Here is a 13,768-nt window from a genome sequence, read left to right as displayed (position 1 = left end):
AGATGTCCTCCAAAGCTGGTAGATGAAGATTGATGATGTGCTGCGTGATCTTAATAATTCTCTGCAGAGCTTTTTTGTCCCCTGCAGAGCAATTTCTGTACCACACCAAGATATCATAGGTCAGGACACTCTCAATGGTGCAACGATAGTAAGACACAAGCAGCTGCTGTGACAAATTCAACCTCCCAAGCTTCCTCAGAAAATATAACCGCTTTTGTCCCTTTTTTATCAACATGCTGGTGTTAATAGTCCATGAGAGTTCCTCTGTGATGTAAATACCTAGGAATTTGAAACTAGCAACCCTCTCCACCTCCTCACCATTTATGTATAATGGTGTGTATACATCCCTCTTTTTCCAGAAGTCAATTATAAGTTCTTTAGTTCTTTTGATGTTAAGTGAGAGATTATTTTCTTTGCACCACAATAACAACTCCTGTACCTCCTTTCTATAAGCAGACTCATCATTCCTGCTAACAAGCCCCACCACTGTAGTATCGTCTGCAAATTTTATAATTTTATTGATGTTATGTGATGGGGTACAATCATGTGTATACAGGGAATAGAGGAAGGGGCTCAGCACACAGCCTTGGGGAGCTCCTGTATTTAATATCAGAGTGGAAGAATGATAAGAGCCCATCCTAACTGACTGTGGCCTATTTGTCCAAAAATCCTTTATCCACAGACAAATGTCTTGCTGTATGCCCAAACTAGTCATTTTAAAAAACAGCCTGCTAGGTAGAATGGTGTTAAAAGCAGAACTATAATCCACAAATAACAGCCATATATATGTACCCCGTTGTTCCAAATGACGCAGCTTTAGCTTTACTGAATTAGTGTTAAGGAAGGGTATTGGAGTTCACATTTGCTTTATATCACAAAAAAGAGCATAAACAAGAACAAATTACGTATTAATAAATGTGCTCTGTCTGGATAGTGGCATGTTAGGGGAGTCTCTGAGGCTGCAATCCTATGCACACTTTCCGGAGAGTAAGATCCACTGAAGACAATGGGACTTCCTTCTGAGTAGACAAGCATGAGATTGTGCTCTAAATTCTGCTTGGCATACTGTAGGATCATTTTGTACAGGGGTGCCCAAACCCTGGCCCTGGGGCCACTTGTGGCCCTCGAGTACTCCTAATCCGGGCCTCAGGGAGCCTCCAATCTCCAATGAGCCTCTGGCCCTCCAGAGTTTTGCTGGAGCCCGTGCTGGCCTGATGCAACTGATCTCAGTGTGGTGGCCAACTGTTTGACCTCTTGCATGAGCTGTGGGATGACGGTTCCCTCCACTGCTTGCTGTTTCACATCTGTGATGCAGCAGTGGCAGCGAAGGAAAGGCTGGCCTTGTTTTGTGCAAGGCCTTTTATAGGCCTTGAGCTATTGCAAGTCCTTCATTCATTCATATAAGTGCCATCACTGATATATTCATTTATGTAAATTTATTCAAATTTGAAATGTAAATTAATTTTTTCCCAGCCCCCAACACAGTGTCAGAGGGATGATGTGGCCCTCCTGCCAAAAAGTTTGGACACCCCTGATTTTGTAGATAGTTACTGATTTTCTGGGTTGGGATAAAACGCATCTTCTGTAGTCTGAACTTCACAATATGAGCAAAAGAGCCTTGCAGGCACCATCTAAGTCAGAGGTTTCCAAACTTTTTAGCATCAATTCCCACCTCAAAAAAACAAAAACAAAAAAACTTTAACAACCACTCAAGCCTCTGTGGCTATAGAGGCTATTTGACCATAATGCTCCCCCCAAGTAGCAGACTGTTTAACCCCTGATGCATGTAGTCTAATTTTCTAGTACAGTGGTTCTCACACATTTAGTACCGGGACCCACTTTTAAGAATGAGAATCTGTCAGGACCCACCAGAAGTGATGTTGTGACCAGAAGTGACATTATCAAGCAGGAAGATTTTTCACAATCCTAGGCTGCAATCCTACCCACACTTACCCAGGAGTAAGTCCCATTTACTATCATTGTTAAAATAATATACATAGTGGCTTGTTAAGCAAGCCACAGGTCTGTAACATTTCCCCAAATGCAGTCACATACCATGAGAGCATCAAGTCTAATATATTAAAAATAAAATATTGAAATGAATGGGGACCCACCTGAAATTGGCTCATGACCCACTTAGTGTGTCCCAACCCACAGTTTGAGAAACACTGGTCAAGTATAATCATAATCTAGTCCAGGGGTACCCAAACCCTGGCCCTGGGGCCACTTGCAGCCCTCGAGGCCTCTCAATGCGGCCCTCAGGGAGCCCCCAATTTCCAATGACTCTCTGGCCCTCCAGAGATTTGTTGGAGCCCACACTGGCCCGATGCAACTGCTCTCAGTGTGAGGGTGACTGTTTGAACACTCGCGTGAGCTGTGGCATGAGGGCTCCCTCCACTGCTTATTGTTTCACGTCTGTGATGCAGTAGCAGTAGCAAAGGAAAGGCCAGCTTTGCTTTGTGCAAGGCCTTTTATAGGCCTTGAGCTATTGCAAGACCTTCATTCATTCATATAAGTTCATCTTTAATATATTCATTTATTTAAACTTATGCAAATTTATTCAAATTTTAAATGTAAATTGATTCTTTTTTTCCCTGGCCCCCAACACAGTATCAGAGAGATGATGTGGCCCTCCTGCCAAAAACTTTGGACGTCCCTGGTCTAGTCTAATTATCAGTTTCATGACCCACCAAAAATTGGATTGTGATCTACTGGTCAGCCATGAGCTCACGGTTTAGGAACCTCTGATCTAAGTTATAATCTTCTTGACCATTGTTTCTCAAACTGTGGGTTGGGACCCACCAGGTGGGTTGTGAACCAATTTCAGGTAGGTCCCCCTTCATTTCAATATTTTATTTTTAATATAGTATATTTGATTCTACCATGGAATGTGCATTTGGGGAAGTGTACTTTTAACAAGCTACTCTGCATATGCTTCTAACAGTGACAGTCAATGGGGCTTACTCATGGGTATATGTGGATAGGATTGTAGCCTAGGATCATTAAAAATTTTCCTGCTTGATAATGTCACTTCTGGTCATGACATCGCTTCTGGTGGGTCCTGACACATTCTCATTCTAAAAAGTGGGTCTCGGTGCTAAAAATTTGAGAACCACAGTTCTTGACAATACACCTATGCAAAATTATTGATAGTGCATTCCTCTTAAACCAGATTCCTTGATGCATTTTGTCTGCTAAAACATAAGGCAATGGAAACAATCATAGCTGGCAACTGTATTTCTTTGAGGTGGTTTGTAATATAGAGAAATATCAAAACAACATTTGAATCTGGTAACACCAAGCCAGACTTTGGAGGTAGCAACTTTTCCAAGACCAGCCAATTAGAGCAAAATGCTATTTTCATATTTGTTCTGTTATTGAATAAGTCTGTGTGCTGTGATTTGAAAGCGAACTAGTAAGCTTCAAAGGTTATATTCCTATCTTAATTTTCCTTCTGAGAAAGAACTTGCATGTTTGAAAATAAGTGGGAATAAGGACCTAACAAAGTATTGTATGCAAATGTTCCTATCAGAATTCAAACCATCTTTTTCTTTTTTTTTAATTTAAAGAAAAGCTGCTTTAGGAACATTGGGTTAACTTTCAAGTAGACCTGATTAGAATTGCAGTCAACTAACACTAGCCTAGCAATGAAAAAAACAGAGGGGACAAGTTACTACAGCTTAGTCTTCTTTTAGCTTTTGTACAATACTTAACTTGTAACTGCTTTAGAACTAAAGCGTAACATTGGCATACCTGGGGGGTTCAGGGGGGCAAAAGCCCCAGAGTGCCACCCAGTGGGGGGCTACACCATGACTCCCTCTCTACCCATTTTTTTTAAAATTTGGAACCTTTTAACAGGCCTCCCTGACCCCCAGTTGGCCTTCATTGTAAACCAGAAATGACATTTTGAGGCCTTCCGGAGGCCTCAGACAGCCTACAGGGGATCAAGGAGGCCACATGTGGCCTCTCTGATCCTCAGAAGGCCTAAAAATGTCCCTTCTAGTTTCTGGAAAAAAAACTAGCACAGGGTCCAGGATCACAACTGAATTGTAGCTGCAGGGGCTCGGTGCTACAAATCAGTTTTCCAATCAAATGGAGAAAACTTTGCATTCATTTCCTGTCTGTCAGAATATATTTGAGGAAAATTACATGAGTATGCAAATATATTTATTTTGATTACAAGAAATATCATCCAGACAGTGAATATAGCAACCTGACTTCCGCATATGTATGCTGTAGAAGCGGCGAGGAGAGCATCTGGGCAGAATGGTTTTCTCTGTAAGCGGTATGAAAGAATCCTTCGCTCTCTAGTGAAATGGCTTTGAGAAGCTACATTTGTTAAAAGTTTAAATGTTCCATTCTTGTGCAGTGACCTGAATAGCAATATTTTGGTATTCCTGCCATGCTTAGCAAACTTGTATGCCCACAGTGGCTTTCAGGACGCTTGAATTACTCTTCCTGACTTCTCTGATTTTGGCAGGAATGGCAAATCTTAATTTTACCCCTTCTATACTTGTAAAACAGAAAAAAGATACTCAGACTGCAATTCTATAAATACTTACCTGAAAGTAAGTTCCACTGAATTCAAACACGTGCATAGGATTGTGTGGTTAGGCTGCAGTTCTTTACACACTTACTTGGGAGGCAGCACTGTGGAGCTTCCTTCTGAGTAGCCATGCATAGGGTTGCACTGCCAATTAATCTGTAATTGGTAGAGGTGTTTGAAAACAGCGTTATTTACCTTACTCAGAAGTAATTCCTTAAGTAACAAAGCCTGATCCTATCAGGCTTTAGCACTGGTGCTAGGTGTCGTAAATGTACCATAAGGCATGTTTACTGCACCTTGGGAGGAAGGAGTGCTGGCACCGGGCCCAGGGCCAGTCGGTGCTAAGCCCAGCACCTGAAGGATATTGGCAGGTGATAAGTGGCACCACCGACCAGCAGTGCAGCTGTTTAGGGTGGGGGTGGTGCCTGCATGATACAGCAGTAGCCATTTTGTCTGGGTGTCGAGAAGCATAAGATTAGGCTGTTAACCTGTCTTACCCACTGGAAGCAAACACCTCTAGAGTCAAATACATCAGAACTAAGTCTTGGATTTTTTCTTTTAAATGAGATGTTTGACAATGACTCCAGTGTAGTGATTATAATATTAAGGATTATTTTTTATAGTAGTACAGGGAGAAACCTATCCAGAGATGGTATGTATGGTTTTTGTTGACCCTCAATGTTCATTACTGGGGTTTCTTGCTGATATCTTACTCACATATACCTTTATACAACTAACTTTTTCATACTTTCCCCAGTTCACCTGAGGAAGGTCAGTTCATATATTACATTTTTAAGCATACAACTGAAAATGTAGTAGACCCCTTAAAAAGTAAAGTGTGATTATGATAAATGTACATTTCAAACTCCTGGACCTTAGAGGCACTACCTATTAGGGTCCCAAGATTGGCTGCAGCTCCTTAAGTGTACAATTACTGCTAAGCTCAGGTATGCATTATATTACGGGGGGAAAAATATGGGTGATTCTTTTAAACATTTAAAAGCAAAACACTTCAAGCAGGACAAGTGTGTGCATTTTTGGCAGTATTAAATTATGGGGTTTTTTTATTCTGAGAAATTATCTTGGCAAAGAGAGAGAGAGAGAGAGAGAGTAATCTGCAGTTGACTTTAAAGGTGATACCTTTAAAATGGCTGTTCATTCCAATACTCAGCATATACAAAGATGGAAACTGATGAATTATTTCTGACACAGAGTCAAAAATATTATTTCTGAAACCGTCTGCTGGGAAGCTGGATAATAATAGACACAAGCAGATTTCATGTAGTCAGTTTCCACTTGATATTATTCATTCTTTAAATGCAGTCAGAGGACAACTTTTTTATAATGGTCACTGAAGTTTGTAAGGGTATACCATTCTACTGCTAGATTCTAATGCCTAAAACCATTGTTTTTGGATACTGGATAAGAGGCTTCTTGACTGTGTGATTCTCAAACTTCATGAGCTAGTTTGTCTGTCTGCACTTGGTTTGTAGCCTTTGAGACCTTTCCTATGTAAAGCTAGAGACAATGCATGGATTGAAGCTGTTGAATTAACTTGTTTGAAAGCTATCTAGCCAGGCATTGCAGTATAGCCATGGCACAATAGGATTCAAAGGAAAAATGAACTCCTTCAAGGAATTCGTAATGTCTCCTTCCTATTTGTTCTTGTTTGTTTTGCAGTGATTGCTTGAGGCCATTCAAGTAACTTTTTTGCAGGTCTACTCACCTGCTTGGGTGAACAGCAAGGTCTACTCAAGGTCTACTTGACCTTGACCTACTTGACCTTGACCTACTACTTGAGGTCTACTCAAGGTCTGCAGGTCTACTCACCTGCTTGGGTGTGGTGGAAAATGGAAAAAAGAACTCCTTCAAGGAATTCCTGACTTCTGCCTTCTGTTTGTCCTTGTGTGTTTTGCACAGATTATTCAAGGCCATTCAAGTAACTTTTTTGCAGGTCTAGTCACCCATTCACCTGCCTGGGTAAATGTGTGGTGGAACACTAGGATTATACGTGCCTCACCTCTTCTCATTTGATGTACTTATCTAAATATTAAATAAAACTATACAGAGTGGTCTCAAGGCACACAATGCAGTTCTACTCCTGAAGCTAAGCAAGGCTGGCAATGTACACTGTCTAGATGGGGGAATGCCTGGGAATCATAAGAAAGCCTTTGTAAGAGATAATGGAATATGGATCCCAAGGAGTGTTGTGAGAGCACACCTGCTTGCATCCCAAGTGGATATAAATGTAAAAAACTAATAAAGAACGGTAAACAAAAATAGGTTCATTTGACTTAGGACCCAGTTCTATCCAATTTTCCTGCACAAATGCAGCCATGCCAATGGGGTGTGCGCTGCATTCTGTAGTTGGGGGGCAGTCATGGAAGCCTCCTCAAGATAAAGAAAGGTTTGTTCCCTTACCGCAGCGCTGCATTGTGGTTGCACTGGCATTGGAAAGTTGATTAGGATTTGGCTCATAATCTCTTTCCTCCTACCAAGTTTCAGAGGCAAGGATCACACATCATCCATTGCATGTGGCATTTAGACTTTTCATGAGTTGTAAGGAATTTAGTCGTGACTAGCCACCTTTGAAATTGGTGAAACATATTAGACATGACTAACTTTAAATCACATTAATTTCAATGGATTAACTCTTAATCATGAACAACTTTTTAAGGATACAACCTCATAAAATATGTAATAGGACCCAATTCCAGAGGCACACCTCATATTCAGTGTATCTGGTCTGGCAAAATTCTCAGTGTGTTTATGAGGGAGACGCATGCTTTCAGATGTACCTAGGGTGCTGTTGTGGTTCCACCTGGTGGGAGCCCCTCTGCCCCAGTCACCTCAAGAACTGAGGGTTCTCAATTGTTGGTTCTAAGGACATGGAGAGTGGTCTTCAGATAGTGGCCTGTGGGGCCTCAGAATCAGAATGAGGAGCAAGTTAGAGAGCCACACAAATCCTCCTCCATCCAATAGGGCTGGCCTCCCTCACCTTAGTCATGGTCAGACTTGATAGTGGTCAGTCAAGGAACTCCCAGCCCCAACTTGTCTCCTCTTCCCTGGCTGGTGGTCAGGCATTTGAGCATTACTGCACTCCACACAGGCTTGCTTGGCCTCCTCTGCTCCACCTATCCCAGAAACATAGACACATGGTGGGCAAGTCTCTCTGACAACAGAGGCATCTCTAAGTGTACCAGAAGTTGCTTTAGCAGGGCTGATGTGGCCTCCATGGTTCTGTTTTACCGGGCTCATAGTGGACCATCACCACAAAGCTGAGGTTTTTGGCCCCAGACAAGATGATACAATGTCATTGTATATTGATACAATATCAAGGAGACTCTATGTTTAGTGAGGGGATTGCTAATGAGATCCCAGTGTGGGGTGTTATGGATTCCACACAAATGATTGTTCCTCCAAGCTCAGTTCATTATTTCTCAGTGTGGTGTAAAATGGACATCCTAGTGACCTATCTCAGAAGGTTACTGTAATTACAACAAAACTGATAATTATGAAATGCTTTGTAGATTTATTGTGCTAAAAATTGTTTATAATAACTGTAGGTACTATAAATTCTGGAAAGGACAATTTTATCTCTTGGTAGTGTTGTACCAAAGAAAATGTTCGATATCATTTTCCCTGCTAAACTGACATCTTTACTTGTCCATCTCTTTAAAGCACCTGACGTTTCCCAGAGAATTTGATTCTGACTCTCTCAGACACTATAGCTGGGCTGCAGACACCTTGGACAATGTCAATCTTGTCTCTAGTCCCATCCATTCTGGGTAAGTAACTCACAAGATGTCCTTCTGTTGTTCTACATGAAACAATACAATCACTGGAAACAATCGAAACAATCTAATGTTAAAGTTTTCAGTATTACTTGTGTTCTTCTGAAGCCAGCTGTAAAATAAGTGTGTGACTTCAGTCTGGTACATAAGAAACAGCCATCACTATTATGTAGAGGGACGAAAAGAAAATTAACAAATTAGAGTGTATCAGCATACATACATCATTAGATTTCTTTCCATTGTATCTTATAAAGTAGCATGATTACTCTTAGATATCACTCCCACCATGAAAAGAATTTTTGACTGTTCTGAAAGACTTAATGCCTGTTTTTCATATGTGGCAGCAATTTCATAAAATTTCCTCAACCCAGTTGAGGCACTTGCTTTCAACTATGTTAACAAAAGTTAATGTAGACTGAATGTACATGTGTATACATCATTATATGGGACTGCAGTAATTCCTGGCTTTAAAAGTGCTACTGAGTTCATTAGATTTGACTCAATTCCATTGTCACGCCTTGTCTGAGCTCCAAGATAGACCACAATTGGTGCCATCCAACTTGGGCCTGGGATGGTGAGGAGAGGGGACTCAAAGGCAGCAGAAACTGAGGACAGGATAGAGTTTGGTATGGTCTCAAGTGGATGAAGAGCAGAGGGCCAGAGGCAGGATGTGTGGTTGCTGTATGGGTCCATTTGGGGCACTAAATTAGGCAGATGAAAGAAAGAAGAGGCAGAAGATTTAATTGGAACCAAAAGATTGGTTGAGGCGAGGTAAGACAGTGCAGTCTTCATGGCTGCTTGAGTAACAAACTGAGAGTCTAGCTTGGAGGCAGAATTTTCATGGGACTTGATCAGCTGACATGCTTGGCAAAGCATTGCAGTCTACAGGGCAACCTTACCCCGCAGAATTTAATCTTCCTGGTTTGATGAAGGGCAAGGTTATCATAGAAAGCTAAGCCATAGGAGACTGACTTCTGGAAGAAAACATATATAGGATTGCCCTGTCAATCTATTTGAAACTTATCATTTATTGTATCAGTTAATGATAAAAGTACAGTAATTCAAGGATCAGTTTCAGTCAATCTATTCCATGATGGATTTTTCTGTCATCTATAGATCTATAGATGATCTATGTTTCTCTCTCTCTCTCTCTCTCTCACACACACACACACGCACGCACGCACGCACGCACGCACGCACGCACGCACGCACGCACGCACGCACGCACACACGCACACACGCACACACACACACACACACACACACAGAAGAGCAAAAACTTCTAATGTGTTTTTCCTGCTATTACAGCTGGAAGTCAGATTTTCAGTCAAAAAATGAAATTACATAACATCTTCATGAATTCCTTCAGATTTTATTACTTACATTCTCCATTTTTATTACAACTGTTTTAATCAATACATCAGGCTCCAGGCCTTTAGGACACTTAATTTATATTTAACAGTAGGTAGTGGAGAGAGGCTCACAGAAAAAATATATATATTCAGCGTTCTGCCCCAGTAGTGTTGGCGACACTCTTATTCTTAGCTGACACACCCTGCAAGTGTATGAAAATAGATAAAGTGCAACTGCATTTAAAAGGGCAGAGTTCATGTTACTCTAGTGAGGGAACCACTTCAAAAGGGTTTTGTCTCCTTCTACTTGAAACTTTAAAGGCAGAAAAAACAGATTCCCAGAGCATGGAAACTACATTTTAAACCTTGAAATAACAGCACACGTCCATCAGATGTCAATTACAAAAAGAGTACTCCTTAGGAATTAAGTTTGTCTGTACTAAGAACACTAGTTGGGGGATGGAGTGGAGACGGCAAGGCAAGCACATGCCCTTGCTTCACAAAGACTTTTAGCCGTCATGTGACCTGCTGAATTATTAACTCACTAGAACACAGGGATTGCATATCTTAAGCTGCAATCCTATGCACACTTTCTTGAAAGTAAGTCCTACTGAATTTAATTATACTTACTTCTGAATAGAAATGCATAGGATTGTGCTGACATTTTCCCATCTCTATTCTCCTTGCTGCTGCTCTATTAGGAACTTAGCCCAGTCCTGAGCTACCTAGAGTGCAGGGCTGCCACAGTGCCAAAAATGGCTGCTGCAGCATCTTAAGCACAATTGGGCAGCTGCCGGCAGGTCATCCCTCTCCCCTGGGTTAGGGAAGTAGCCCTGCAATAGGGCAACTAGATTCTATGGCAACCCTTGGGTTGCCATAAAATGAAGAGCCTCTGTGTTGGGCAGCAGACCCGACACAAAAGCTCAGGATCTGGTGGAGCAGAGCCACCGTTCCTGCCCTCTCCTTCCCCTAGCATGCCTCCTTCCCATCCTCTCCTGGTCCTCCCTCCGCCTCCCCCACCCCAGAATTCCTCCTCGCTGCCTTACCCCACACTTCCACTCACCTCTCCGCCACCCAGTGGTCTGTGTGACCACTGAACTGTGGAGCACCAGTGATCCACCAGCACTAGCCCAGTGCTGGCTGGCACAGAATTAGCACCGGTGCTGAGAGCTGCGAATGTGCTTTACGGCATATTTGCGACACTCACCACCGGCAGAGCGGTGGTGGAGCAAGCTCAGGATTGGGCTCTAAGTCACTGCAATTTAAAAAAAAACACAATACTGTGTCTACTTTGAAAATAAGTATTGGTCAGGGAGAGTGTGCATGCTAGTTTTACATTCAGTAGTCCTGTTTTTCACTGCTTGCCTATCCAAAACTGTACTCTAAAATGTGTTTGTTGTTCCATCTCCATAGTAGTTTCCTCCTTGTCATTGTATTTGCTCAGTTTCCATGGTGATGATGATGTACAAGCAGTTGGATCTTGGTCTTTTGCCCTGTGGCGAGATGTTTACATGTTGCATACATGCATTAAGTCCTGTGCCTGTATGTTTGCTATGCCCAGTCTTTATGCCAGAGGTGAAAATCATGCATTATTGAGTGTCAGAATCTGTGCACAAGTGTTTTATTGTCATATTTTTATCCCACCTTCCTTTAGGGAACTTAAGAGGCTGTACGTAGTTCCCTATCTATGGTGTGATCTTCCGAAGATCCCTTTGAGGTAGATTAGACTGAGAGAAGCTCACTGGTACAAACCACCTAAAAAAAACTTCATATCTGAGCTGGGATTTGAACTCATGATTCCTTAGCGCGAGGCAGACATTTTACATACTCCATCGTTTTGCTTTCTGTCCTATATTACAACAAAAATGGTGGTGTTTTATCATCTCACTGCTTTATTGAAAATTGGGTTTAACCGAGTCAACAAAAAATGCATTACAAACCCCCCCCCCCCGAGGTATTTTGTTTTCAATCTGTCTAGATACCCAGTCTATAAAAGAGTAACATGGAAATACAGAAGTGTTATTGGTAAAAATCAATATTGTAATACATTCTGCTATTCAGGTGCATAATCTTATATACACATGCAAGCACTCAAGACTAATTTTTGTGCTATGACTTTCTGATGCATCATCCGAATCCAAGACATCCTTAGTGGCATGAGTTGTATCCTTGCAGTAATGTTAGAGACACCCTAAAGTCTAACCTTCCTGAACCTTCAGTATCTTGATAACTTCATATCCCCCATTGCATCCTCAAATCCAGAGAATGGGTATTATGATGTGAGAGGCAGCTTTTTACATGGTTTATAGCACATTTTAAATGTTCAACTGAAAACCAGTTTCTATATGCAAGAACAATGATTTTTTTTTAAATCCATGCAAGTGAACATAACCCTAATTCATAGAAAATTGCTATGGCCAGCACAAATGCTGATGGAATACCTTCTTTTTTCATACTGAGAGACATATACAAACATTATACAAATCTTACATAAACATTATAGGAAAGATTTTAAATGCAGTGAAATGCATATTGTGAATTTCAGTATGTATATTAAAAAAATAAACTATATGTATATATTTTTGCCAAACTCAGAAATGCTTTGCTTTTTATTATTCTTTTCCTTTGCTTATGATTGACATTTCTGTTGCTTGCTTCTAATTGTCTCACATTAATTTTTTTTTTCCAATTTGCTTTCTAAATTATTTTGCAGCTATTCCTCTCCACTCCCCCAGTATGATTCAAGGTGATGACACTGTCTGTGACTTGTCATTTTGTTTTTATATATATTTCTTATTTTCCACAGTCGAAATGTCTAGCTGTTTTTGTCATGCATCTATCCCCAGTCCGATCCACCTTTTCTTGTAGATATTCCCGTGTTTTAGCTTTTAGCATTGTGCTGTAGAAATTACGTAGTTCACGTTGTTCGCCTGACAATAGTTTAGTAGATGACCATCAGCTACTAATCTTATTCATATAAACTGTGCATGAAGTGTTGTCCAAAAACATTAGAAATGTGTACATTTTTTAAAAGAGAGTAGAGTGTTGTTGGCAATGCAAACTGCAAGTACCAAAATGTCCACAAGTTTTGTTTTTTGATTAAGAAACATTTCAATAATAGCGAGGATCTTTTATTCTTAACTTTACCACTGTGCTACTTGAGTGTATCATGAAATAACGTTAACCATATTCTCAGGTTGGACTAACTGTGGAGAAAGCAGCACATGGTGAGACAGAAGGATTGCACCCATCCCGCTTCCACAACCCACTAAAAGTCCCTTTGAGCCTCTCCTATGCTATCTTTGCAGAGTATGAATCCTGTTTAAGAGAGAGTGGATGCAAAATAGAGTGTGTTTGAAATAAACAAATTCTAGTCAACGTAGGTAACTAGCACATTCCCGTCACTGTGACGCTTCAGATAAGTGTGGAAGGGAGATGTTTATGTGCAAGAGTGCCTGAGGCTAATGTCCTCCCAGGGCAAATACTGTACTAGTCACTGGGAGGGAGGGATCCAAATCAGGAGGACTGTGGTGAGGCAAAGGGTTAAATCCCACCTTCCTCCATGCCATAGTCCCAGTCCTGATTCTCCCCTACTCCTCCCATGACTGCTATTTAAGAGACAAATTTAAGCAAGCACAGGCCAGTGCCATGGTTAGCATGCTAACCATGACACTGGCCTGTGCTTGCTTAAATTATGCCATAGTCATTTGGTCCTCAGCCGTTGTCCTTCAGTGTGCAGCAAATATAGAACATTGTTGAATGTATTTGAGGGTACTGTCAGTTGACGGAAGTGAGGCCCAACAGTCTCTGAGTGAATTCTCTAGATATGCCCCAGAATAAAGTGAAGAGTTTCTGTGGCAGAGATTCCATGGTTAAGAAAGCTTCCTTAGCAGGCAGGACAATGACAGGAGTGTTCTAGACCCTGCTTCCTGGTTGAAAGGCACATTTTGAAGTCATAGTTCTCTTATACAGTATTTCAAAGAGGGAGAACAACTGTTCCTGTTCAGTCCTGCACTTTCAGTAGCTGTTAACTGGTGTCTCTTTTTCCATCTCTTTTAAAATTGTGAGTCCTGGGG

The 13,768-nt window shown here is 41.3% G+C and overlaps 1 protein-coding gene across 3 annotated transcripts in view; it reads left to right on the top strand.

Moving 5' to 3' along the window:
• Positions 1 to 13,768, top strand: part of ANK3 (ankyrin 3) — a 435,851-nt gene that overhangs the window by 359,352 nt on the left and 62,731 nt on the right. For all 3 annotated transcript variants that reach the window (XM_066618756.1, XM_066618757.1, XM_066618758.1), the window contains one exon: positions 8,228 to 8,334. In XM_066618756.1, the coding sequence (XP_066474853.1) occupies positions 8,228 to 8,334 (107 nt within the window). The remainder of the gene's footprint in view (positions 1 to 8,227; positions 8,335 to 13,768) is intronic.

The sequence above is a fragment of the Tiliqua scincoides genome, chromosome 3 (assembly GCF_035046505.1).
Source record: "Tiliqua scincoides isolate rTilSci1 chromosome 3, rTilSci1.hap2, whole genome shotgun sequence".
NCBI lineage: Eukaryota > Metazoa > Chordata > Lepidosauria > Squamata > Scincidae > Tiliqua > Tiliqua scincoides.
This window is presented reverse-complemented; position numbering and strand designations above follow the sequence as displayed.